The sequence below is a fragment of the Lampris incognitus genome, chromosome 11 (genome assembly GCF_029633865.1).
Source record: "Lampris incognitus isolate fLamInc1 chromosome 11, fLamInc1.hap2, whole genome shotgun sequence".
Taxonomy (NCBI): domain Eukaryota; kingdom Metazoa; phylum Chordata; class Actinopteri; order Lampriformes; family Lampridae; genus Lampris; species Lampris incognitus.
In genome coordinates this window covers 41,901,260-41,928,529 of record NC_079221.1, presented here as the reverse complement: position 1 = coordinate 41,928,529, position 27,270 = coordinate 41,901,260, and the positions used below count along the sequence as shown (strand labels likewise).

General features: G+C 43.1%; 1 protein-coding gene across 4 annotated transcripts in view; it reads right to left on the bottom strand.

Annotated features, from left to right (window-relative positions):
• The window catches only part of LOC130120444 (R3H domain-containing protein 1-like), a 59,200-nt gene that overhangs the window by 2,902 nt on the left and 29,028 nt on the right, over positions 1–27,270 (bottom strand). For 2 of the 4 annotated variants that reach the window (XM_056288980.1, XM_056288983.1), the window contains exons 2-19: positions 25,317–25,564; positions 24,268–24,550; positions 20,207–20,345; positions 20,020–20,098; positions 19,724–19,783; positions 19,293–19,433; positions 18,829–18,937; positions 16,641–16,736; positions 16,490–16,518; positions 16,328–16,381; positions 15,728–15,945; positions 11,449–11,597; positions 8,963–9,211; positions 8,523–8,646; positions 6,332–6,489; positions 5,874–6,025; positions 2,324–2,427; positions 469–620 (exon numbers count right to left, since the gene is read on the bottom strand). In XM_056288980.1, coding sequence (XP_056144955.1) covers positions 469–620; positions 2,324–2,427; positions 5,874–6,025; positions 6,332–6,489; positions 8,523–8,646; positions 8,963–9,211; positions 11,449–11,597; positions 15,728–15,945; positions 16,328–16,381; positions 16,490–16,518; positions 16,641–16,736; positions 18,829–18,937; positions 19,293–19,433; positions 19,724–19,783; positions 20,020–20,098; positions 20,207–20,345; positions 24,268–24,510 — 2,256 coding nt within the window. In that variant the 5' untranslated portion in view covers positions 24,511–24,550; positions 25,317–25,564. The remainder of the gene's footprint in view (positions 1–468; positions 621–2,323; positions 2,428–5,873; positions 6,026–6,331; positions 6,490–8,522; positions 8,647–8,962; positions 9,212–11,448; positions 11,598–15,727; positions 15,946–16,327; positions 16,382–16,489; positions 16,519–16,640; positions 16,737–18,828; positions 18,938–19,292; positions 19,434–19,723; positions 19,784–20,019; positions 20,099–20,206; positions 20,346–24,267; positions 24,551–25,316; positions 25,565–27,270) is intronic. The other 2 variants (XM_056288982.1, XM_056288981.1) reach the window with 2 other exon arrangements.

Here is a 27,270-nt window from a genome sequence, read left to right as displayed (position 1 = left end):
AATGAAAAGCAGTTGCTATTTAATAAATCAAAAAATAAATCAAAATCTGTTTTACTGCATACCTATATAAACCTAAATAACAACTGAAATACTCTTGTTAGTTCAAACCAGTCTCAGTATTAGAGGAATTTAAGATGGGGGTGGACTTGTGTATACTGGGTGTCCTTCAATTAACAATCGATTTAAACATCCACACTTTCATATTGTGTTCTAGCACTGAAATGTTTGGAAAATTAATTATTTCCATCACCAACACCAAATCCAAGTGGTACACTATGTAAAGAAAAATGCTTGATATAAATAGCATGAATACATAATTCTCCATTCAAGGAAACACAATGCATTTTTATGAGTGCGGGGCTGAGAATTCAATTTGGTTTTGATCTCCATTTTTCAGACTGCGGCAGCTCTTTGACAGTGACACCATCTTTTGGTGCAACCCTAACTCGACTCTGTAGGTCTCTGTACCTGTGAGGTGTCTAGGGAGGACAGCTCTGTGGACTTGGGTGCTCTCTGGTGATCCAGGCTGTAATACTTGTTGTGTTTCCACTGTGGAGGGGAGTGTGGCCGCGGCTGCTGACCAGGGGGCAGTGTCAGCTGCATCATCACCATACCACCGCCTGGTGGAAGTTCAGACATCAGACTTCATAATTTACTATGTGGACATCAGGCCCTCTTTTACCACATTTGGTCAGCGGCTAAGTGATGTGTCGCTGCTTATTTAATTGCCATGTTTAAACAAAGCGTTTGTTGAGGTACACGGTAATCACATCTATCTGGGACGTCAAGCCTGTATGTATTTCAAGGACAGCTAAGGCATTAATACCGAATAATCTCATCAGAAAACTTTGCACTGCCAAGCATCCAATTAAATTTGTTTTCCCAACAGTGAATGTTGGAGAATTTTATGGATCTTTGCTTGGCCTTATTACAGGAGAGCTTTGAACGCACTTAGCTAAACTGTAATTACTTTCTTTTAAACCATGGATTAAGTAAACAGTGTCTTAAAGCGCTCATCCTGGCTCTGTTCTCGACTAAGAGACTCAAAGCCACCTTTTGAATACGGCTTACTGATATAAAAGGAGTAAAAAGAAGGCACGCAAATAAAACTGTGGCAACGAGGAATTGGAATGTAAGATACGGCACAAACAAATGGCACCTGTGGTATTTCAGTCATTATCTTGATGTATGGGAAATCCAAAGTACTGTCATCAGCTCTGCTTTGTTTAAATTTTATGTGAACTGGTGCTGAATTGAAAAGACAAAATCTGGTCATTTTTTTCCCCCCTCTCTACCGGTAATCCCTGCACACAGTAAGAAACATTCCAGCTACTTGCTTTAGAAATTAGCAATCACATTTCAGCATTTGACAGTGCATTTTCCTTCCCCAGTGTATTAGGTTACCCAAGGAGAAAAAGAAAGAGATGAAGGGGAGATGAAGGGGTTGGGAACGACCACAGGGGCTCATCACCATAGGAAAATTCAAATTAACCAAGGCGACATAAAATGGAAAATTTGGAATCAGAGAAGCAACGAAGGCTCTTTTTCTCCGAGATGGCCAGAACTGAGAACAAAGCAGCATAGAAATTACTTTTTAATTACCGTCCCATATCTGTTCAATAATTAGATCGTTAAGGCTAGAGAGTGTAATTTCAATTAGCACCTTGAAGGCCCTCAGCACACGCAGAGCTGAATGGAGTGGGGGATGGTGCTGGGCTGGTTGAGGTTCAGACATGACTAACTCGCTATTGTTGCTTGAAGCTGGTTATTATGGGCATGGCCTGGGAAATGAGACGCCCCCCCCCTTCGCTCTCCCTTTTGAATTGATTCAATCCATTCTGATTTGATAAAGAATTCAGTGGGAAGTAATTTCTCCTGATGACACCCCTTTCTTTGTATATTGCGATCTAAATTCTAGGGTTGAGGAGGGGATCATCCCCTTGTGAGGGAAGCCGAGGGAAGAGGCCGGGGCAATGAGTGGGCATAATTGTACAGTGCTAGCAGTTAAATGATGAAATGTAGGACAGGAAACGGTAGGATACAAACCATGGATTACATTCAGGCAAAGGTGAAAAGGTGAGCTCATCTGGGATTTATTAGTCTTGTTTTCTTTTCTCATCGGCTAAGATTTAAGTGGAAAACACTGAGAACACACTGCAACACCGAACTTGCTTCATGTTTTGTGCCGTGTATCATTTCTACTATTAAGAAGTCCAACGATCCAAAGACCGGGTGGGTTTTTCTTTGCTTTGCTAGTTTATTGATCACCAATGTTTTTGACTTGCTGGTTGAAACCTTGTATTAATGGGCTGTGGCTGTGTACCTGAGCACTGCTGTGCAGAGATCTGCTGGGAACTGCAGGGAGAGGACGGCCGCGGGAACTGCATCTGCTCCGAACCTGGAGGGGGCAGGAACCCCACTGAGGAGCTACACAAAAGGAGATCATTTTTAGAAAAATACACAAGCACCCCTCCTAAAGCACTCTGTGCAGCTCATCCCTGGAACTGCCTCACTTAGTGTAATCAGAATCCCGCTCATCTGCCTAAAAACAGAATAAATTAGCGAAGTAGAACACAGTGTACGCAGGGAATCAATAGCCTGTATTACATTAGAAGAACGATAAATATCCTCATCACACACCAGTGGGGCTGACGCTGGGGGCTGGAAATCGCCATGGACCTCATTTTCAACTGAATCAAAACAAATCAACAGCAATAAGCATTTTTCATCAGGGCTTGGTAACCAAATTGAAGTCGTGCCTCTTTCAGTTTTCTGCTTTCAAGGCTCCTCCATCCTGATTTAATAAGGATATAAGCAAAGCGAAGGGTGATGTGTCAGCCCAAGGCACAGAGGCAGCTGCTAGAGCCAGGCAAGCACCCTGAGGAATAGAGTGCATCTGCACAGCAGCCAAAATGAAGGATGGTGTATAGAGAGCTGCTCCCCACAAGGGACCGGCACTGTTATATTAAGACTCACTGGGTATCTGGCCTTATAAATCATCTTGAGCTTGGCCTACTAAAAAAGAGGCCCCTACAGGAGATGGGTGGGGTGTGGGCTTTCAAAGTGACCCCTTCATTCTTGAGTGCAGCTGCACATGGAAGCAGCAGTAGCGCTAAGAACAGCCATCAAGCCAGTTAAACAACAAACGAAGTAAGTTTACAGTAATGACTTGAAAAATGTATGTAGTATAATGGGCAACACATACATATGAAAAATATATGCAGTCTGATGGGCAACATACACACACACACACACACACACACACACAGTTTTGTTACGGTAGAAGTAATCAACAACCTGTGCCTACATATTACACTATACTGCTTATATACTATACCATACCACAACCCATCATGCCCATATACAATGCTATATACTCCCGCTATAATACACTATATCATTTAATGTACCAGAAGTATACACTATATATTCACCTACCATCCACCTCAAAACGACATACTATAATATATAAACCAATGTTACAACCACAACAGTAGCAGCAACAATTAGTAACCAGTATACAGCAGTTGTGTGTATTTACAATTGTACATTAGTATTGCACATCTAGTTTAAAGAGGTAGTGTACATCATAGATATGTAGATGAGACATCTTAACCAGAGAGGGTTATTTACAAAGTGTCACATCTACATAATAAGTGTCTACTCCTCCACCATACTGTTAAGTGTTCATGAGTCAGATGGCCTGTGGGAAAAAAACTGTTCCTATGTCTGGTGGTTTTGGTGCCCATTGCTCTGTAGCGCTTGCCAGAGGCAACCATCTAACTAAAATGGAAGGCATCTGTCTGTATGTCTGTCTGAGGGTTGCCACCTTCTATGCAGAGAAATACGGGATGCGCCCCCCCTCCCCCAAGTCCCACATTCTCCCTCCTGATGATGATGTTGTTTTTGGAAATCCAATACGCCGATACAAATGGTTTGAAGTGCTTTATTGTAAGACAAAATAATAAAAGTACTTAGAATTACAAGTGCAACAAAAATATTTGTACTATACTTTGGTTTGACACAACCAAGACTGAAACATCACAAACATAACATTATGTTCACCCAAAACAAATGGAAACCATGAGAAACTGCAAGTGACAGAGGGTGCTATTTTTAACTGTACAAGGCAACCACTGAGTTAGGCCTAATGGCAACGATGACGGCATCATGCTGACGTGCAATCTCACGCGGCACGCAGAGCTTGACAGTCAGAAGCTCACCACTGATATCAAACTTATCCACTCCGCTTGTATAACTGGTTTGGTTTTACTTGATGTAATGTTATTCTCAGCACTTTGAAGACCTAGTAAATATATATGAAACAACATGTACGAAAATACGGGACAAATCGCATCCCTTATTGATTCAATATGGGACACAGCATTTTATTTTCCAATACAGGACGATCCTGTATTATAAAAAGACAGGATTTTCTCGACAACCATTCGTCCGATGGACTTCACACTTGGCAGGTGGGCGTACTGTTGAGGACCCAAGGAAGTGCAGTGTCAAATGTGAAATTGTAGGGATAAGCGGTTCGAGAAAGCTGTAAACAGTGAAGTTTTCAGCGAAATTCTGCTTCTTCACTTCCTATGGAGTCAATGAGAGGGAACATGAACAGCGCCACCCTGTCATTGCGGTCGGAGGGGGTGTTACACTCACATTTTTTGGAGCATCAAGCGTAAAGTTTGGATGAACGGGTACTGCACTAGTAACATGTAAAAACACCAACTCATGTGGGCGAGTAATGTTACGTTCGCAAAATAGTAGCCAAAATAAGTTCCAGTGGCACTGGCACCAACGTTACTGAACGATATAGCTATAACGCTACTGAAAGATATAGCTGGCACTACATAAATCTTATTTCGTTATAGTTAACTGCATATCACTGCAACAAAGTGAATCATTCAGGCATTTTCAATGGTGTAACTGGGAAACTGGGCATGTTGGCCATCATCAAAATAAATCATATGATTTTGGTGTATTTGCACCTTCAGCGTGGAGGATTATAATATTTATTGCAACATCGGCAATATCTGCTGCCTTACATTCAAAATACAGCTCCGCTCACTCACCAGAGCTGCTCAAGTCTGCAAATGCGTGTAGACAGGCTATTACTTGTGACGTGTAACCAATAAGATAGTGCTGTGGGCGGGACATTGCTCAAGACAATAGACTGAGACCACCTCCATCACTACAGATGGAGACGGCTGCATTAGAACCAAAGTAGCATGTTTTTACATTTATTTATTTTATTGGCAATTGGATAAAAAAAAAGAAGATTCCGATAATTGTAAAAATGCGGGATATCGGATCCGATAATGGGCCAGGCCGATAATCAGTTGACCCCTAATCCTGTGGGACTTCAAATTCCAGACTGAAAAGCAGGTGTTGGCTAACCAACCAGACATTGTGGTGGTTGACAAGGAACAGAAGAAAGCAGTTGTGATCAATGTAGCAACCCCGAGTGATGGCAACATCAGGAAGAAAGAGCATGAGAAGCTAGAGAAATATCAAGGGCTGAAGGAAGAACTAGATCGGATGTGGAAGGTGAAATCTACAGTAGTCCCAGGGTATTATGAGCAATAGGGGCTGGGATCCCCAAACTGGGAGAGTGGCTCCAGCAGATTCCAGGAATAACATCTGAGGTCTGTCCAGAAGAGTGCGATCTAGGGACAGCTGAGATACTGCACAGAACCCTCAAACTCTCAGGCCTTTGGTAGAGGACCCGAGCTTGTGGAAGACACACACCACCCAAAACAGGGTGAGGGAGATTTTCATGCACACGCACGCACACACATAAACTAAAAATGCTAACTTGATTATGTTCATGTGAATTAATTACATTTAAACACTCTCTGTTACTATACCTCATTGAGTTTTGTTGGTTGGGTGTAATAACACTGTAGTAGACTTGGACACCAGAGCCAGGCATGGGCCCTTGGTTTGACTGGTTGGGGATGAGGATTGGCTGCTGATATGTCTGCTGTGGTACACCCTGCGACACTTGGGGCATGGATACCTGGCAAGACATACCCACCCCCAAGAGCTTTACGTTAACAGCCTATCGACATTTATTAAAAGCATTTTCAGTACAGTGACTTTGTACATTTTGTATTATACAAGAACTGCATTTGAAAAGCGCCATCTACTGTAAAGAATGGCAAAATAATCACGAGTCTTAGGATACACCTTTAATAGGCATTCAAAATTCCAAAATTGTTGAATTCTTAACTGGATTTTATTTAAGTTGGTTACTCTAGTCTGGTTGAGGTTGGTTCATTTGGAGTAAGACTAGTAATTTATAATTAGATGTTTAAAGACACACCTGATAAGAAGGCATGGAGGGATATTGGACCATCATGCCTTGCATCTGATTTCCGATATTGCTATGTTGGCCACTGACCAGGCTCTGACTTTGTGGCTGTTGAACTCCTATCATACTCTGATAGCTTTGCGGTTGATTTGGCATCACAGTTTGGTAACCTGGAGAGGTAGGAAGGAAAGAGGAGCATTTATCCCGTAAGGCAGTAGGCATAAATGGCTTGTGATTCCCGAAGACTGAAGACTTGGGCAGTGGCAGAGTAGTGCCACTTGATGAAACTCACCTTGCTTTATTTCATTTGGCACAATTAATGATTCAATCAACTTAAAAACAGCTGGATGAATAAATAACCTTTCCACCCTCAGCGAGATTCACTACAACATTTTCATTAATGGCAAGATGCTGGTGGGGAAATTAACACTTCATGAAAATAACGTTAGAAAAGATCTTCAGTTTTCTTTCTCTGTGTAAAGCAGTGTCAAGGTTACTGGTTCCCACTGAAAAAAAAAAGACCTCTCCAACGCAAGTGCCCGCAAACCAAAAACACCAGGAAGCACGAGAAAATGGGGGAGGGTTGGGCAATTTTCAATTTCTCCTGGCTTTTGGCCAGAGCGACAGCAATCAATTTGGCTGAGATGAGACGAGAAGTGGGACAAAAGGAATGGATGGCCTCCGGCGGGCAGGCGGCTGGCTATTTTTAGTGCCATTTTCTCACCTCCACTTACAAAACCAGACATGGAGCGAATACAAAATTAAACATTCTCTCTTAGGCTCACTGAATGAAAGGAGGAACATTGTTTCTTTCAAGAGGCCCCGATCCCTGCTGCCCACCCCAACCTCAAAAACGGCGCAAGTTGTTGTTTGCAGCCTGTGCCTCTAGCACCAATTAGAGATAAGATTAAACAGGCACTTCTGTCCCACTCTGTTAGAGCAGATACTGCCTTTTTTAGTGTAATTTTAAAAAAAAGCAAAATATTGGTTATGAGGAAAAGGAAGTAGTCAAGGTTTTTTCTGCATACACTAAGCGTCCTTCAATTCATGCCATCCATTTCAACATGGCAGCTAAGATTTAGTTATCTTTGCTGCCATGTCCACGACATAACCAACAATCCACACAGCCACAATTTAAATGCATACAAATGTAGAATATTTTTACATTTAAATCAACATTTAAATGCTTACAGAGTGGCAGCTTAAAAACGACGTCAGTTTTAACAAGTAACTAAACAGAATAGATAATAATCTATATTGCTTTAAGTACGAAAGTGGAACATTAAGATAACAGCTTGAAATCAAAGCGAGTGCAAAATACTTTTACACTAGCAAATCTCATTATCTCGCAGGAAGTTCTGAAGGAGAGTGAAATAACAGGTGCCTTGGCTTTCTCCAGTAGGTACAAATGAGGAGAGGAGGAGTGAGGGGCAGGAAAAGAGACCGGTTCACTGTGAGAATCATAAGCCTCTCAGACAGCGCCCCGGCCCCGTCTCCAGACTCTCTTGATCAACACCAGCAAGCCCTGAACCGGGGACAACTCATCGGCATATTAAAACACAAAGCTTCAATAATACACTGTAATTTATTTGCCACATATCTCTGCAACCTTTCCGCAACTGACAACCATGATGATGGATGCGCATACAATTGTGGCCGAATAACGAGAAACGCCAAAACCCCCTTAAGAGTCTGTCGGATTTTGGTGGCATGGCGCATTCCTCTCCCTCAACAGCGACAGGCCGGGGCACAAAACTGCAGTTAAGCATGGCAGGGGGAGGAAACAACGCTAATGGCGTATTTGATTTGGGATAGGTATTGTGTGAGCTAGAAGGGCAACACAATGGCCAAGTCAGACAGAAAAGCTCCCTACACTGTAATTAGCTCCTCGCGCTGCTCTTCTGCCCCAGGGGCACTGCCTAATTTCCCCACTGCAGTTCACTTAAGACGTGCCTATTGTGGACCTGCCCTAAGAACAGATAACCGGTGAAAACAAAGTGCTGAGAGCGACAGAAAAAAAGCAGAGTGTAAAAATCGAGGAGTGGGGGCCAAATGCGAAATAGGAAGCAATGAGCCCACTACCCGGTCGTGTGTAGTCAACGGCGTTAGAAACCCTGCTTGGCATGGACAGAGAAAGATACAGGGATACCTAGCTGTGAGGCCAAAGATAAGTAGGAAAATCCACAGGGAAATGGACGGTTACCTGTCTGCTGTGTGGGAGGGGGCATTGGCTGGCTTTGCGGGGCGCTGTATTGTACCGTGCCCACAGGTCGGTACTGCTGGTTGGAGAGGGAGTATTGGCCTGGCGCACAGTAACAGGCCTGCATCTGCAGATTAGGAGAAAGGGAAAGAAACATGGGTCCAGATAGGCAGAAATAAATTCAGCTGCACCAGCAGAGGATCTCACCTAATAGTCGCTCTCTTTGAGTAATGAAAAAAATGCTTGTGTAAGAGAGATGCAAAGTTATCTGGCTGCTATCTTGTTACTTGAGCAAGTGAGAAGAGCAATGCAGTCTAAATAATGATTCTGAAGTCAGCACAAAAAGGAAAATAATAAATGTTTTCAAAGAAATGATGACACCAAGGGTTAAAAAAAAAAGTCAGGGTTTTAAAGTAAGGAAGTGAGAGATGCCTTGTTCGTACCTGCTGCATGGGTTGTTGAATGTACCCCTGTTGTTGCATGACCGGCTGGTTGACGGGCGGGGGGGCCGGGGTGGAATAGGCTGGGGCAGGTACAGGCTGGCTTGGGGGCGGGACCATGTAGCCAGCTTGCTGTGGGGGGGCCTGGAGCACCACGGGAGAGGGGTACATGGCAGTATGAGCGTCCCGGTTCTCACCTGAGGCCTGTCGGCCCAGGCTCATGTGGCTGAACTGGGCACCCAGGTTGTCTTGCTGCAGATCAGAAAAATAAAGAAATTTAAAAAAGAATCAAACGGGAAGACAGAAACAATCTTGAAGTACCACCTTAATTTATAGCAATGCAACAGGCTGTGTAAAACATTCATTCTTGACCTGTTTTAAAACACGGTTTACTTTTGTTTCTGGGTGCTGGAGGACAGTGAGGGACCATCAGTATTTCTATTCATAGAAAATCAAATTCAACATCTGCTACATGATTAATTATTAAAAGCAGTCTTCTACAAATTTAAAACTTTAGTCAGTCATTAAGGGGATATTTATTGGGTGAAGGAAGGTCAAAAAAGAGGTTAGTAGCACACAAGATTTTAACCAATGAAGGGGAATAAGGTAGCAAAACTAAGATTTAAAATTACTTCATTAATCATTAATTGACATTTTAATTTAATCCGACTAAGGAGAAACACTTCTCAATATGATGACATCAATTTTGCCTCAAGATATATACAAAATATCTCAAGGTTCCCATTTAAAAATGTGTGACTGTCTCCAAAAGGTTCCCATTTAAAAACGTGTGAATGTCTCCAAAAAGCCCCTTACTGGATAGGCCCTCTTATCATACACTGATTCGGCACTACAGATACTAATGTCACATTATGTATTCAGAGGTCCGGTGAACAGAAACCTAAAATAGAATGTGTTTCATTCATTTCACCAAAAAGATTTCACCATTCCTTATTCATAAGTCTTTTATCACTGTCTGGTTCAAATTATGCCCTAATATTCCCATTTGTATGTCAAATAAATATTAAGATCTCAAAAGTCTAACTTTGAGCTTTAAGAAGAAAACTCCCTTTGCCATTATCTCCGTTGATGACACTATTTACAAACAAATCACTCCGATGATTTGTAATTAATGAGACTGTCATGAGTCATCTGTCATCTTTGATAAATGCTATCTGTGCTAACCAAAGCCTCTACATTTGCTTAAGAAACGAGCCTTACAAATAATGGTGATTAAAATTATTGCCTTGTGTCCCTTTCTGAACTGTAAGGGAGTGAGAGGACACAATGACGAAAGCCAGCCAAAGAGATGAGACAGGACAGACTGAGGGGAAGACTTGATGGGAGGAGGTGAAGAAGAGAAGAGGCAGGTACCACAGTGTATTGTTGGTTAGGGGAGACGGAGAGGAGCTGCGGTGGGTAAGAGACCGTTGAGTACTGGACAGGCTGAGTGGAAGGCTGGAGGGGCCGGGCCGGCTGAGAGTCATAGACACACAGAGGAGGAAAGAGAAAAACCAAAAAGAGGAGAAGAGGTAGAGGGCAATGGGTTTAGTCAGACAGGTGAGGTACCACAGAAGAAAGGAACTGAGACGTTGTGCCTCTCTAGATCAGAAAAAAAAGCTATTGGCTTATAGGGGGAAAGACAGAGAGAGGCAGGGAAAGGAAGACCAAAAGAAAGCAAGAGCAGTCAAGGAATAGGTCTCAACAATAATGATATTATTTAATACATAAAGCTTATTCAATAGATGACCATGATATGATTCGTCTGTCATGGTCAGATGGTAGTAGAAATCAATTATGAGGCAGAAATGTAAGGCTCAAGGGGGCTCCTGGTTCAAAGCAAATATCCTTAATCTGTAAAACTCATCAAATCGCTCGCATTACTCCTAAAGACACAGACCCTTCTAAATATTAGGAAGGCATGCTGCCTTCCCCATTGGGCAAAGGTGCTTTCCTTCCCTTTAACCCCTGGGTTGTGTCCCATCACACAGAGGTCAACTCAATTTCCAGTCCTGCTAGTCTCGCTAATGAAGCTCAATCCTCATGGCTCCGGTTTCAGAGAAGGGAAACCACTGCAGACAGCTTGTGATATGAGGCTTCAGAGATTGCTACCGCCAACTCTACAGACTTTTATGAATGTTGATAATTATGGTTCGGGTCTTTCCAATGCACCCGGGGGTGCCAGTGTTTAGTTAACACTTGAACTCGTTTCATTTACCCTGACAAGGTGGGCGACTAAGGAGAGCCTTGCAACTGTCAAGCACCAAAACCACCCATCTGTGCCCCATTGCATCTCCTGGATAGACTTGGTCATGGAAACAGGAAGAGAAAGTAGAAAATCCACACGATAAGGAGGTAACGTTTCAACTGTACTGAGGTTAAATGGCAGGTATTAAGTCTGTTAAATCCCCTCTCCCCGCATCTGTTGACATGCATGCCTGTCGAGTCATTTCAATATCATTTGTGGCGTTTGGGGAGTGTGGGCAAACCTGGGAGAGGACATGGTTGGTTGGCTGGTGCTGATGGGAGCCAGGTGGGGGAGGAGGTGGGGGCAGGGACTGCTGGGTCCTGCCCTGCTGGGGGGCCAAGCTGGGGGTGTATACCACCGCGCTGCCGTCTGGGTTCATAAAGGGCTGGCCTGCAGAGAGATAAGTGATCAAAATTATGTCTGAGTCACACAGTTACCAGTGAATTGTCAAAAGACAAAAGAAATGTGATGATGGGTAATATAGCTCATAATGAACATGTCACTTGTAAATGTGTCATGAACTATAGTTCATGCACCTTCCTAAAGATCATCAGTTTAAACCATCGACATTTTTTATTTGCAAATTTAGCTTGAAACTAAAATGATGAGCAATCAATGTCAATGAGGGTTTTGGACAAGTGTGGTACAATACATCATCTACTGTAGTACTGTGCCTTAACTAGCATGTGCATGAAACAGGTGGGACGATGAAGACTGAACTAAGAATCCATCTCGCAAATTCCTCCATCTCCAATTTACAAACATTTATAATAAACGCTTACCTTTTCTAGGAAAGAACTCAACATACCGCAGAGGCACATTGTATAGACAAATTCAAACATCTACCCTTAAGCTAGATAATGACTTTAATATATTTGCTCTCTTTTTTTCTTCTTTGTTTTTCCCCCTCCCTGTTTCTGAATTGCTGATGAAAAAAAATGCCAGGTGCCTTGTGAATTTCCTGTGCTGATAACTTAAGAATTCATTTATGTATGAATGCATTTCTCTGAGGTTCACAGTGCAATAGACTGGCTCTAAACACTGATCTGTTTGAAAAGGCATTAGAAAAACTACTGCAGCCATGGAGAAACCAACTTCTTGACTGATCACTTTCACCAATATTTGCCTTTCCAACAATATTCACAATATTTGCATTCTATGGACATCTTAAAGTGCATATTACATGGAACGGGCTGGGCATCGGGCATCATCTGCTTGTGATAGCACTTCCCCAAATCTAATATCAAAAATGTAGAGGTTGGAGATTTCCTTATCTGCACAATATAAACCCTGTGTAAGTTATGGTGCAGAGAAACATCTATATTTGCACTTGAGCTCAGTTTTGATGGGGTGCAAACAGCATCCTCAATTTATATTTACAGTCCCTGTGACCATCCAGTGACCCTGGTTTTCAACTAGCAGGTGCCAAAATTAAATTCTGTGGCTTCTGTGCTACACAAGACTTCACATTTGCCAACTCCTCCGGAAAGGCCAATAAGCACTTTCACACCCTGGCTGACTCTAGAAAACATATTAGTGCCAGCCATACACGCTTGCCTTATCAGTCTCATGCATATTTAAGATGAGCAGCGTACAGCAACATACATTAGACACCAGAGGCTCGACTATTCATTCTCCATTACATGTACAGTATGGCTTCATTTTCTGTGTCTCAGCAACACTTGGGGAGATTTGTTTTATCCAGCGTTGGCTGTATTGATCTTGGGAGACAACTATCGTTTTTCAAAGTGCCTGCAAAGCCTAGCTGTGGGAAAGAAGGGATGACAGAGGAGTCTCATTTGCATGTAAGCTGCATCATTAAATGTTGACTCCCATGTCAATGTGGAATCATTCTGGGAAAATTATATACTTAAAAGTCAACTCAGTTTACTTTTTTAGAAAGGCAATCAGAGCAACTTCTAATCATCGTCCTCCAAGAAACACTCATGACTTGCATCTGAGAATTCAAATATATTAAGCAGGAACAACGCTTTGCGGTTCCCACGATTTTACCATCCTGCATATATGGTTAATACAGATCTCTTGAGATGTGCCGTTGCTTGAGAACTACCCGACTACTGTTTGCCTTCACTAAGACGATGGATGAAGTTGTATAAGATGCTGAAAAAGCTTAGCTGTGTGAGTTGTTAGTTTGAAAGCGAGAGTTTAGATGACAAGACAGGACACACATACACAAACAAGTGATACCTAAACATGGCTCATGGGACCATGGCTGATTTATGTAAGTGTCCCCTGGTCTGGGGGTACCAACCTGTGTGAGGGTTGACCAGGATACTCCCTGGCGGTATCCCTGTGGCTTCCAGTGGAAGCAAATAGTAGCTAGTGTTAGTCGTGGATGTTGGCGGTGGTGGAGGCGGTGGGGGTGGTGGCAGCACCAGGCCACTCCTGCCCACCTCATAAGACACAGAACTACTAGTGCAGACGACTGGGTAGGCCATGGGAGGCACAGCATGGCCTGTCTGGGTTAGAGCCGGAACGGGAAGGGGAGGCTGGGAGCGAGAGAGTGAACCCGTGGAGGACCCTACACTACTAGACGACTCTGAACCTGAGGAAGGGAAGGGAGGAGGAAACAAGAAGGAATGCCTTAACCTCCAGGCACAGCAAAGACGTCATGCTCTTAGAGAGGTGATGGGAATAGTCATAAGCATGCAGTAGAGGAGTTAAAGAGGCCACGGCAATGTTATAAGTGTTTAGAGGTGAACAGTTTGAAATGGGTGGGTTATTAATATCTTTCAATGAAAATGTGTAAATATGACTGTCACTGACATAGTTTTTCCCCCAAATAATAGCACTCAGCCAACTACCGTCACAACATGTAACACTTTGAGAGAGGTCAAATGTATATAACCAATTATCTATTCTAATTACCTGTGGGAGCGATGCTGCTATTAATTGGCAAGATGATAATGAAATCACCAGCTCAACATGACATGTTAATTAATTTCCTGATTAACGTCTTCTTTTAGCTATTCACATTGTTTTTATATAGATGCCACAATTGCTGTGCCGAGAAGAACACTCCAAAATAATTAACTCATTAATTGATGGTGATCTAAAAGTACAATATAACTGAAAATAGGAATACTTTCTTTAAAAGGAGAAAATATTAAAGTTCCAATGGTAGATTCACAGGATTATGGCAATTTTTTTTTCTTGGCTGTATAAAAAAACAACAACATTGATGAAAGCTACCAATGTCATTATACAGCAAACAAATCATGTAACAACTGATGCTCTCAGTTTCTTTAATATCCAGTCTAAACATGTTTAAAGTGGTGAGGACGATGGTGTTTTACAATGAAGGGTGGGAGGAATTAACAAAACAGTAGGGGCATGCCAGGGCCGCAACCCTTTGAGAGAGCACCATCTATAATGGACAGTGGAGGCAAGAGGAGTGGTTGAGTAATCCACATAGGTACCACAGGGATGAAGACCTCAGTCTACTACAGCCAAGTAGCAAAACAAAAACGCTTTATCAGTGTCATTTACAACTGAAAATCAAATCAATTTAGTCATTCATTCATTGTCCAAACCGCTTATCCTTACTCAGGGTCGCGGGGATGCTGGAGCCTATCCCAGAAGTCACTGGGCAGCAGGCGGGGAGACACCCTGGACAAGCTGCCAGTCCATCACAGGGCCGACACACACACACACACACACACACACACACACACACACACACACACACACACACACACACACACCTAGGGACAATTTAGTATGGCCGATTCACCTGACCTGCATGTCTTTGGATTGTGGGAGGAAATTGGAGCACCTGGAGAAAACCCAAGCAGACATGGGGAGAACATGCAAACTCCACACAGAAAACCCGGGATGACCCCCAAGGTTGGACTACCCCATGGCTCGAACCCATGGCCTTCTTACTGTGAGGCGACCGCGCTAACCACTGCGCCACTGTGGCAATTTAGTTAGAGGAAATTAAAAGAAAAATGCAAAGCTTGGTTTTCCTCTTGGCTGCACACACCCAGTTTTGCAGGCACATGCAACCATGCACAGTGAGCATCAAGTCTGGTGCTGTCTTGCAATTCAATCTTTGTTTGGCACAACTCATAAAACATAAGTGCACTGAAATGAGACTGGGTTCACAGTCTTTGCCAAATTAATTTGAATACTGGCTCTCAGGCAGATCATACACCACGACAGGTGGTGCACTGCTGACTAACCACTGGATGAATGTGTAGGTTGCTGAGTTGAGAGTCAAACACTGAGTGACTGGTGATGGATGGTTATCTCCAGGGCATGAAACTCACCATTTAATCAACCAGCCACTCTGGCAAAAGGATTTAGATTTCCACCAGCAAACTGAATTTCTAAAGTGTCCTAAAGTTAAATCAAATAATTTTTGGACGATGACTGACCGGCTGCATGCCAAAGTGGCTCGTCCCATTTTTTTTCTTTGCCAAACTTGACCAAATGTGACCATAGTTTTGCTTGCAACTGGTGTTAATTTCAAGCCCTGGTTCTACATATCTACCTACCAGTCTTAGAGAGCCGACCCATGCTCTTGCTGCTGCTTGAGCTGTCTCCTCGAATGAGGACGGAGATGCCGCTGAAGCTGCTGGCCTTGGTCATGGCTGGCCTCAGGTTGCGGTTGGAGCTGTCCGAGTCTGTGCTGCTCCATGGCCGAGGGTCAGAGTACTTTGGCTCGTTTTCAGAACTGCTCTGGCGGCTGTTGGTGGAGCGCCCATTTTTTAACCTGAACAATTATTTAGCACTACAATGAGAATGTCATGAAAATCTATTGTTCTGCCAAGTCACGTTGATAGATGCTGGTGAGGGGGATGTATAAGACCATGCACATTTATTTATCATCTGATAATAATGCCGTAAAATATACCGATACATGTTGATCGGCTAATTGGTCAACAAGATGGGCAAATGAGTCATCTAGATATCTTTTATGTAATTGTTGTAAATTACAGCACTGTTTTGCAGTTTATGTAAACATTAGCCAGCACGTTAGGTTTGCAACAAGATAAAACTTTATTAATCAGTTGCTGCAGCAAACAAGGTACGGATAAAAATAATAAATAAAAATGCTGCAAGAATGGAATCATTATAGAAATGGAGAAAATTACCGAAATATTTGTCGTCTTTGTTGAGTGCTGTTGCAGGCATCATCTTCTTGTATCCTGTAGACATGTAAAAGAAAGGTTCTACTAAGAAAAAGGTATTAAATCATAGTCTTGCAATTGATTATTCAAATGAGTGTTTCATCTTTACAAGCTGGAGAGGTGTACCTTTTTTCAAGAGCAAAGCCATCTGGACCCTGTAATATTCAACATGGAACATTTATTTACTTTGCAGACACATATGCAAACATACACCTGAATCACATACCTGCAAAAGAAATCATTTTTCCGCAAATGTAAAACAAGGGGACATTCTCACATCTTGAGCGAATATCCTGTCTCTGGCCCGCTGGTACTCCTCCTCTCGCTCCTCTATGGACTTGCTCCTTCTGTCATCCTTCAGCCGCATCCGCATCTGTAATGGCACCAGTTTCTTAAATGGGAAATGGACACCTTCCAATCTGCAACACCACCAGTTTCTTAAAGAGATACCTCCCTTCCCATCTGCAACAGCAGAAGTTCTTAAAGGGATATCTTCTTGTTTGGAATTTGTCTTATTTCTCTTGACTAGGTACTTGTCGCATTTTATGGAAAAAGCTACTCCATCGACCTTTCAGATAAGTCACTTTTCACACAAATATTCCCTAACATTAACAGAGTAAATTGCAGGCAATTTTATGATACTGGCAGCAGCTTATGTTGTTCACAAATACACCTTAGTGTTATTGTAATGTGTAGTGACCATTCACACACTACCATCGATACCACCTAAGCACTCTGTTGGTGTTTCCCTGAAATTACATTTAAGTCTTGCAACAGAGGGTTAGGGGGAGAGCTGCCAACTAACTTATTCATCTGCTCAAATGTTAGAGCTGTTTTATCTGCTTCCATCCAATTTGCCATTTTTGCCTAACGTTATCTAACTGCATGTGAGGAAATACTCTTTTTTCAAAAGCATGTTATATGTATGAGCAATAGAATTTACCAAGCTACACGTTTTAGATGGTCAAGTTGTGACAAAAGCACATTAACCTGATCCAGTATGCAAAATCAATGTACACGAATCATAAATATGTACTTCTATAAGACACCTTTGTCTGTAGAAATGGATAAAAGTACATTTTTTTTGTTTCATGAAATAGGAGTTGTCATCAGCGGAGTTACTGGATTTTTTTTTTTAATCCAAGACTGAGCAGTCAGGGAATACTTCCAGTTACAACACAGTCACGAAAAAAAAAGGGATAAAAGTCGTAAGACTGGGAAGCTGTAGTCTGAATAACTGGGCCAATTGGACTGAATGCTTGAATGTGAAACAACCCTGCAAACGCCTGTCAAGTAAAAAAGACATTGATGGGTCGGCGTGGGGGGAGAGAAAACACTGCACTGAAAATAGTGACAAGGATCCATCTTCATTTTCTTTTTTCTTCCTTTGGTGTATGGTTTTTTGGAGAATACCATTTTTGTGATCTTTCCTTTTTTGAGTGGACTGATGCAATAGCCGCTTTCTGATTTGGAGACGATATTATAAGTAGGAAATAAAGGACTACTGAACAAGTTCTACCTAAAGGATGAGACATGAAGTAGGAAAACCTTATGGTCACTGGGTGCATCCAAAGTGTTATACAGTGAATCGGTATCTGAAAGAGCTTGTTTAAGTTTGTTGGGGGTGGGGCAAACTTATGATAAACAGAACAAATGTATCATTTTATTTATTTATTTATTCTTTAGACGGCAGGGAAATATGGATTTCTTTCATTGTAAACTTGTAAGCTTTTGTTGTTTTTCTGCCAGTAACTTAAAAGACAAGAACTTTTACATATCAAAACCACACCTTGGTGATCCAATTATTGCTTTTCCTTAACAGCCTCTTATGGAAACATTAAGGGTGACAGCGGAAACATCTCATCACTTCCTTTGAACTTTGTAATTGGGTCAGGACACCTCAATCAGAGTGTCTTACTTACTCTATGAAGTAACAATGCCTTTGCTCAAATATTTGCTGGTACAGTAATTCAACGGTCATGTTACTCGGTCATGTTGTCAAACTGCAGGAACTAATTCATTGTCATGTTGGTACCAGCCCCTTATTCACGCCTGACCCCTTAAAAGCACAACATTAAATTAACGTTAAAGGGTGCATTTGTGAATGTGCCAATAAATAAATAAATATTGTAAGAGCTTCCAGCATTCCCTCTTAAAAATACTTGCTGAAGACTGGTTTCAATTGGGAAGGCTGACAACAAACACTTATGCCGTTTTGAGGACAAATGTAGATCTTGTTCTACTACAAACAATGTTACGTGTGGCAAAAAAAAAGAAAATTTCAAATTGCTCGTGTGCTATTAAGATTTCATGCACTCAAAAGAATTACTGATCTTAACCAATGCTGCGGCTAACTGATGAGGCATCAAGCACAGCTCTAATGTCTGTGTGTAGCAGGAGCTGGTTGCTTGCATTTCTTGAAATGGAGAAAAGACCCAGGTAAGGTGACATCAAAAGCATCTTACCATGTTGTCATCTTTGTCTGAGCTAGAGTTGTCCCTTTTGAGAATGTACCGCTTCTGAAAGTCATCGGTCTTGTCATCTTTGATGTGTTCTGAAAATTTCTGATCAGGTCTGCAGAGGGGAAGACAGAGGGGAGAATGGCATGAAATGAAAAACTTCATCTGTCAAGAGGGCAGATCGGAATAAAACCGGGGCTGTTTATGCCTGCCTCCTTATGACTCATAAAGTCCCCTCCCCCTCCACCACCCCTGCAATATTGAAAAATGCAGATAATTAAGTTTCCCAAAAACTCATTTCAGGGAGCCACACAGGAAAATCTGTTTTGCCTCTGCAGAAGATACGGAGTCTGTAATTTCTGCAAGCCTAAGCCCCTTGAATTAAAGCTGGTTGAGCAATTCGATTCTTGCACATGGTGAAAGAGGGTGTGAGGTTGTGTGTATGTGTGTGGAAGCAGGAGATTACTCACATTCTCGTATTGCTAGTTTTGTTGATGATTACAGATTTCCCGGTTTGATCAACGTTATGGTCGAGGCCAAAGTAGGCAGCAACTCGGTGCAGCAGCATTCTGTGGTAGGAGGTCATTGGGGGGAACTTTCTTTCCTGGCTTCTGAGAGGGAGAGGGAGAGAGGGGGGGGGTGTGAGAAGAAGCAAGGGGGGGGGGGGTTTGAGACCAAGGCCGGATCAATAATTCAGTGGAGAATAAAAGGGGACAATTAGAGACACGTTTTTAAACAGCTCTGCTCCAGCATAGCTTGGAGTCAAATCTCATTAGCACTCCCCAGGGCGATGTGGGAGCACATCATACAAAATTATGCATGGTTTAATAGAAATGACAAGGAACAGCTTATTCAGTTAAAATGTAACCCAAATATATCAGCGGAAGGGCTCAAAACTCACTCGTTATTACTGATAAAGTCGAGGATATCCTGTTCCAGTTTCAGCAGCATCATTCTGTCCCTAGGATGGATTTAAGCACACAGAATTACTAGAATCTGTAGACATTTAAGCATTCATCTCATTTTCTCGGAGACAGGCGGGAGGGAGAGGTAAGACAGAAACTTCAATTAATAAATCAACCGATTGGATGCGGAGAGTTGAGAGGTAACCTTTTGGAAAGTGAGTGAAAGGGAACAACAGCTGGGTGGCAGGAGCAGACAAAAGACCTTTGAAAGATGTGCCTTGTTTCTACACACCTGGGGTTGTTTTTCAGCGTGTTTACTAAGAACTCGTGGAGATCAATCCCAGTGGAGTCTGTGTATTCCTGACTGGAATCTGAAAAAGGAAATAAAAAGGAATTTTTAGGTGGGCAACACCGCAGCCTGACAAAATATTGTGTTTCGCCAAATTCTGAGCCGACGGGAAGAGTTCAAAACCGCTTACCTCGGGACAACATCTTCCTTGGCATTTTCTCAGGCTTCTCCAGCTTGTCACTGCTCTTATCCTTGTCCTCCTCATTTTTGGTCGGTGTTGGCGGCTCTTCTTTGTCAAATGACTGAGTGAGCTGTATTTGAATTTCATCCTACGAAGGCAACCAGGAGAAGAAAAAAAGAAGAAAAAAAAGAAAACAGGGTTGATGACGTTCCACTCTGCAACTAATTAAATTTTATTTAGTTTTAAAACATGTAAGTGACTAACTAACTTACTTTTACAGAAACAAAACAAATCATTTAAGTCAGCTTTTTAAGGCAGCTCTGGGCTGTGCACAATCAGCTATAATAGCAAACAGATAGTCTGATCCATTACCAAGGACCTCAAATATGTCTCTAAAATGGCCAGAATGCCAGAAGTCGGACTGCTGCCTTTGCTTGCTGGTTCTGTTATTTACCACTTTGCCTCATAACAGCAACCGCCAAAAGGTGTTCTGGTGGACAATGTGTGAATTACGACCGGAGGGAGACCAAAACAAATGCAGAATTGGATAAAATAAAACCACAACCACGGTACCAATTCCCTCAGGGGCCATAGTAACCTACAGCAATAGTTTATTTGCTTTTCTGGAGAAACTTCAGCGCTAACCCTTTACTTCTGTGCCTGAAATAAAATAAAAAAAAGGGGGGGGGGTCAAACAGAGACTTCCTATGCCTGGCCTAAGTTTTAGTCTTCAGTTGAAAGATTCTGTTGCTGCTTAGCGGGGCAGCATGGGAAAGCCCGTATGTATCAGGAGGCATCAGTTTAAAGCTTTCCTTACTCACTGACCAAGACAATGCAGCCTCTACAGAGGGTCTGGGACCCAGCCAATTTTTTCTTCAACCCCCTTTTTCTTTGATTACGAATTTGAAGGAAAGTAAAACCCTCCTCCTTTACCCTTTCAGAGTCAATACAAAAGCAGAGCAGATAGAACAGAGACACAACATGACGCCAAGGGACCAGCGGTAGTTTTTTTTTTTTTTAAGAAGAGGAAAGCTGCAATGTTTATATTGGAATAATGGTGGACTCACTGCTGCTCCCCTGTGAAAAACTGCTCGGGAGAGCTGCGGCTTGCTAAAAGAACTTTAATGCTACAGACATGGAGTCAAAGCCTGGGAGCGCCGGAGAAAATCAGTGAAACAACAACTCCTAGGAAGGAAATTATGTTCACTCATTTAAAAGCATGAATCAAACTGACTAATCCTTTTTCCCGTTTTATTTTTTAATTCACTCAGATGGTCATATTGTCCACGCCAGCAATAAAATCAATCATGTGAGCAGGTTTATAAAAGTCCCAAACAAAACCAAATCACAATTAAAGAAATGTCATGTTTAAATACCAGCCTGATTTTGAGCCAGTGCTTTTGAACAACGTGGTAAAGTATTTTGCATTACACCTTACTTGGTTTGTTATTGTCTTACATGAGCATCTTGGAAAAAATTTTAACTAATTTGAACTGAGCAAAGTCAACATATTTAAACAAAGTGTAAAAATGATAAATGTACTGTAGCAGATTATGAAATCAACCTTTTCACAGCCATGTATCTGCCTCTGTAGAAAAAAGGGGCAATTTTATTTCTAATGAACAAATTTCATGACATTTTCAAGGTTTTTTTTTTTTTTTTAAGTCAGTTTAAGTCGCCAAAGATGGTCACAGATGAAAGACTAGTTACCAGTTAGTGGGAAAAGGGTCAGGGGCGAAGGTGGGAGCACTCAGAAATTCCTGGTTTACAATTTTCTAGGCTGTTTGAGTATGACGGTGTAATACATTTCAGGTGCATAAATATGCAGTGAAACGTGGGTTGGAAACCAGCTGATGGGTTGGGGTGTTGCAGTCATAGGAAGGGGACGAGGGGAGAGGGTTTACCTGGTGTTCTTGAGGCAGATCAGTGGTAATAGGGGGAGGAGAGGACTCTTCGCAAACAGCCAGGCTCCGAACTAACTTTAACTTTGAGTTAGACTGGGGGGAGGGTTAAGAAGAGAGTCAGGATGGGACAGAGTCACAACACCACAAACCAAGCGCTATGGAGGGACTCATCAGAACACAACAAAACGAAACCCATAAGGGAACCCATGTCACCGTGCAATGCAAACACACAAACATACTGGCAAATCACCTATGCACGAGGCAACTTTCAGAGTTTAAGGCAATATCATGCACTCAGTCACCGAAGTAGAATTATTTAAATTCATTGTTACGGAGAAGGGTTAAAATATGCTACAAGGGCTTGTTAAAATGATGCATCTGAACATCTTGAGGGCACGTGCTTAATGAAAAAAAATAAAGGACAACAAAAGCACGATTACAAAAATTTCCTTCCACAAAAAAATCCACAAAGAAATGAAGTGGGATGCAAGGCAAAAAAAAAAATGTTTTACAACAACTGAATCTGAATAATTTAGATATTTCCACCAAGCAAACACTTTATACAGACATGCCTACTGCCACTGTACCTTGGCTCGTTTTCCTGACTGTCCAGGTGTTTGCGGCTGTACGGTAGGCAATGAGACAATATGGATCAGATGACACAAGTCCAGCATTGTGTGAAGGCCCAAGGATGCTGCCCTTGGATGCCTTGACCAGTCACTGACTGGCAAAGACTGAGGAAAATGATACAAATCCTAACAGTTTTCCCTGGAAATCACTGTATTCCATGTCTATAAAACTGGATCGATTCAGCATTTTTGCAGTCAATAATAATAATAATAAAAAAAAAGTTCAAGTCTCATACAGCCCACATTGGCATAAAAAATTCAATCATATAAATAAGTTAGTTTTAATATTTATTTTGCATGCATTTGTGTAAAATATGCTCTTTGACCCCATATCCAAGTCATTAACACCAGATGAGCAATTAAACCCCAACAGTTGATACTCTGAAGATGTCATTCATTTACATCCCTACAGAATACATGGCTGCAATTACTGGCTAGTCTCAAAGTGTCTGGTTCAGTTTCACTGCAAGACTGACATCCCTTACTGAAGACAAACCTGTGTGCCTTAAATGGTTCTCTGAATTCTATACTTATAGAGGGATGACCGCGGGGAATGGTCACAATTCCTTCATCGACACCTTGTGTGCAGTGAGGCATTACAAAGTGCAAAGCAGAGGAGACAGATGGCTGTAAAGACATTCGTTCCACCTCCTGTCTGCTCCCCGTTCCCCTAAGGGTGACATGGGAGAAGTTGGTGGATAAACTGGGATTTGCGATAGAGATTATATGCCTTGGTTTCTATGGCTGGCTCTCATCAGCAGACTGGAAGGCTGCTGGCCATGCCCTGTCCTCTCCTCAACTCTGCCTGCCTTCATATGGGGCGGCATTTTAAGAGGAACGTCTCAGAGCAAGCTTGTGCAGTGGGATATGAAAGGAGAGAACAAGCCAATATCAGAAGGCTCAAAGCTTTTTAAAAGAAAAAAAAAAAACCCGCAAGGGGAATGTCACTGCTTCAAGGAAGAACTAGCTTTTCACAAGCCGTCAGAAAGAGGAAAGGGAAAAAATTTGGATGCTGCACAAACTCAGCCCACACTCCCTCCCTCTACCCCACACCCACAGTCTTAACCTTCAAGCTTACAATAACTGAGTAGTGGTTTTGAGCTATTGCCTCTGCAGGTTCTCATAACTCAATTATCTGACAATTGATTGGTTGTGCTTTGCCAGGAGACTCCCCAGGGCCCCTCAGCCTGTGTTGTATCGAAAAGCAATTATTTTTCCTGCGCTGCTCTGCTTGCCATTATAAAGCCCAATAATATACCCCTCTTCACTGCCCCCCAAAGGCCCCTACGTGCATATACCTTTAGTTCATTCCCATGGCACACACCAAGCCCTTTCATCCGACATGCTATTCTCCAATAAGGAAATTGGAGTGGCTGAAGGTTGATTGAGGAGACTAATATAGGCGTGTGTATGTGTTTGTGACTGTGTCTCAGGGTGGGGGTGGGGGGGTTAGGTATGTGTTGAGGAAAATGGGTTGGCAGGCAAGGGAGTATAGGAGGGAAACCTACTATAAAGGCTAGCCATGACAGAGGTTTACCTGAGTTTCATTCTTGTCTTGGCTGAAGCTGGCGTCTCTGTTGGGCTGTGGCTGGAGTGGAGGCTGTACTTGGGGTAAAGGCTGTGGCTGAATGTCGGCCAGTGGTTCGGCATGTTGCTCCCTGCTGTCGCTCTTGGTTGGGCTGTCGTCAGTGGCGGCAGGTGCAGGGTGGTTTTCTTCTGTCTCCAGGCCTCTCATACTGTCGCTAGTCTCTTTTACAGGGACAGTTTCAGACATCCTCATTAGAGAAGGCTACTTGGAGTGTCTACCAAGAGTTGGAGACCTAGAGAGAGAAAGGATGGTCAGGTATGTCAATTGAAAATTGTTTTTTTGGCATTGCGTTCATCTCACCCTGGCATTGAGCATATTGATAAACCTGATTGACCAAGTTTAATAAATAACAAATCCCCTGACATTATTCTAAATGATCTAATAATCTAGACACTCCACAACTCTCTTCAATGCTCCTTTCCACTTGAACTGATAAAAACCATGTGTCTGATAGCATGGGCAGCACCTGGCACCCAGGGGAGTGAGAGCAAGCTCCAAGTGCTAATGAGAAGCGGAGGCATCTAAAACCTTCCATTAACACGTTACAGGGTGAGATATATGCACGTGTGACACTCCCTGATCATGCCAGCTCTGACAGTGTCTGGTGCCACGTCAGTGAGCCCAGATGGCGCATCGATCTATGACGGTGCTGCCAGCCTTCTTTTGCCCGAGTAGCTGACACTCCCATATGTGGGCTGCTGCTGTGGTGGACCGGGTGGCCTCTGGGGATCTGTCTCCCCCTTATCATTGTGAGGGAATGGGAGAGAGGCAATCTCCCCATGTTATCTCCTATCTGGCAACCTGTCACCATGCTAGCACGCTTGTCATCCTCCACCCGACTCCTCGCTCTCTGTTACTACTGTAGTCCAGCAAGTCTGTCTAAAGCTGTAATCATTGGACGGGTGAATGGTTTGTAATTTACTAGAGCAAGTCACAGGCAGAATTATTGCAGAACTACACAATGACAGACATTTTTTAGTGTGTGCGTTTATGCTCACCGGCTGTGCTGCTGCTGCTTGGTGCTGGGCCTGCGATGGTGTGGCGCCGGAGAGAAGGCTGAAGCCCACGGGGTCCCTTTGAGTGCTGATGCCGTTGTCGTCTTGTGTGTGGCGGTCAGCCGGGAGGTGGTTTGTCGTGTTGCGCGTGCTGGAAGCCCTGAGAAAGAGGCCCATGTCCCCGTCAACAACGCTCGGTCCAGCTCACAACAGCGTTGGCCTCTGACAAGCCTCTCATGCCCCTTAGTGACCTGAAAGATGACGGAGGGAGAAACAGACAGGAATTTTAACACAGAATAAAAATAACATGTTAACAGGAGCTTAAAAATGATGTGATCACGCCTACAAATTCTAGCAAGAGCAGGCACTTAAGAAGAAGATGGCTGTAAGGCGTTAACCATTTGAATCCCCTCAATTCTAAATGGCACACCCTCCCGCCAAGCGGCAAGCCCGTCAGTCTGGCTCTCTGTGCCTTTGATTCTTTGTTAGCACCAGTGGTTCTAGGCTCATTTCCAGGGCAGGGGCTTGTCACTGAGAGCTAATGTTTCCATATCGCTACTCTCCTAACCTCAGAAAGCCCTTTGCTCTTCCAAGTTAAGAAGGCCAGTAGCATTTGGAAGGTGGTGCAGCCTGTGAACTACTTGTCCATGGGCAATTAAGTGTTCAAATAGAAAGCTTCCCATTGCAGTGGCCAGTCACAAGGTCACGTATATTTCCAGCCAGCAGAATAATCCTGTTAACAGTGGCTGCTCACAGCTGGGCCACACATCTTCCTCATGCTCAGATTTTTCCATAGGCACTAAAAGGTGAGATGTTGTTGGAGCTGTTAAAATACTGGTCAAGTTTTCTTTCCTCAGCATTTAGTAAAGCTGCTCTAACTGTCTGGCTGATGCCAATCACAGGATACTAAATCTTTATTTCTGCATAACCCTCAATTTTTTTGTCAACATCAACCAGTAAGACGAATATTCTTATTTAAAAAAAAAAAACTATGGAGTAAACATGATTGGCAAGGCGAGCTACCTGTTCAAAAATCCATCTGGAAAACACACACTGCTGGTGTGTGCTGGAGGCTTGACACCATGGGGACGTGTTTGGAATGGCAGGGTGTAGCTGGCAAACACTTGCCGGGGCCCGACTGACAATGTAGCGCATTTATCAGGCTAATGGAGCCGATGCAGTGGCTGCTGCATTATTTAAGCTGCTGATGGCTTTGGCTGATTGGAATTCAAGAGACTGGGAGACTAGTGCTGGTGGGGTGCTGTCAAGTGACAGGACGACAGGTGTGCCTGTGTGTGTGTGTGCATGCGTGTGTGCACGCATGTCTGTGTGACAAGCATACACACATACAGTCCCCAACGTTCTTGTCACTAAACAGATTTGCACACAGGCAAATATATACTACTCCAATCTTTCTGGTGTGTCATAGCCAAAATTCACAGCGAACATAAAATTGTTTTCTCTTCTATCTCTCACTCATAAAACCACACACATACACACACTCTACATCCTACAAAGCAGTGGCGCTCCTGTTCTTCAGGGGTGGGTGGAATCTGTCAAAGTCTCTTTCCTCTGCCTCTTGTCTCCAGGCCGCCTGCCTGCCTGGGCCAGCTATTCTGTGTGGGAGTGACAAGTTGTCAGAAGCCCTGTACATCTCACACAGTTAAGCTGTGTGAGATACACAGCTTAACCGTGCCTTCTCTGACCACGGGGGTCACTGTGGAACGACCGCCAGCGGAGGGAAGAACGAGGACCTCCATCATGCTCCATAACCCCCCTACCCACTCCCATCCCCCCCAAAAGCAGACTAAAAGAGAGAGAGAGGGAGAGTGATAGAGAGCGACCGACTACGCCTGGTCCACCTCTTCCTTGAAAAACCACCACAGTGAAACCTCTAGAGATGGAGCCTCTCTGGGAAAAAGTGAGGGAAATGGCAGAGATGGAGAGCTGGTGGTAC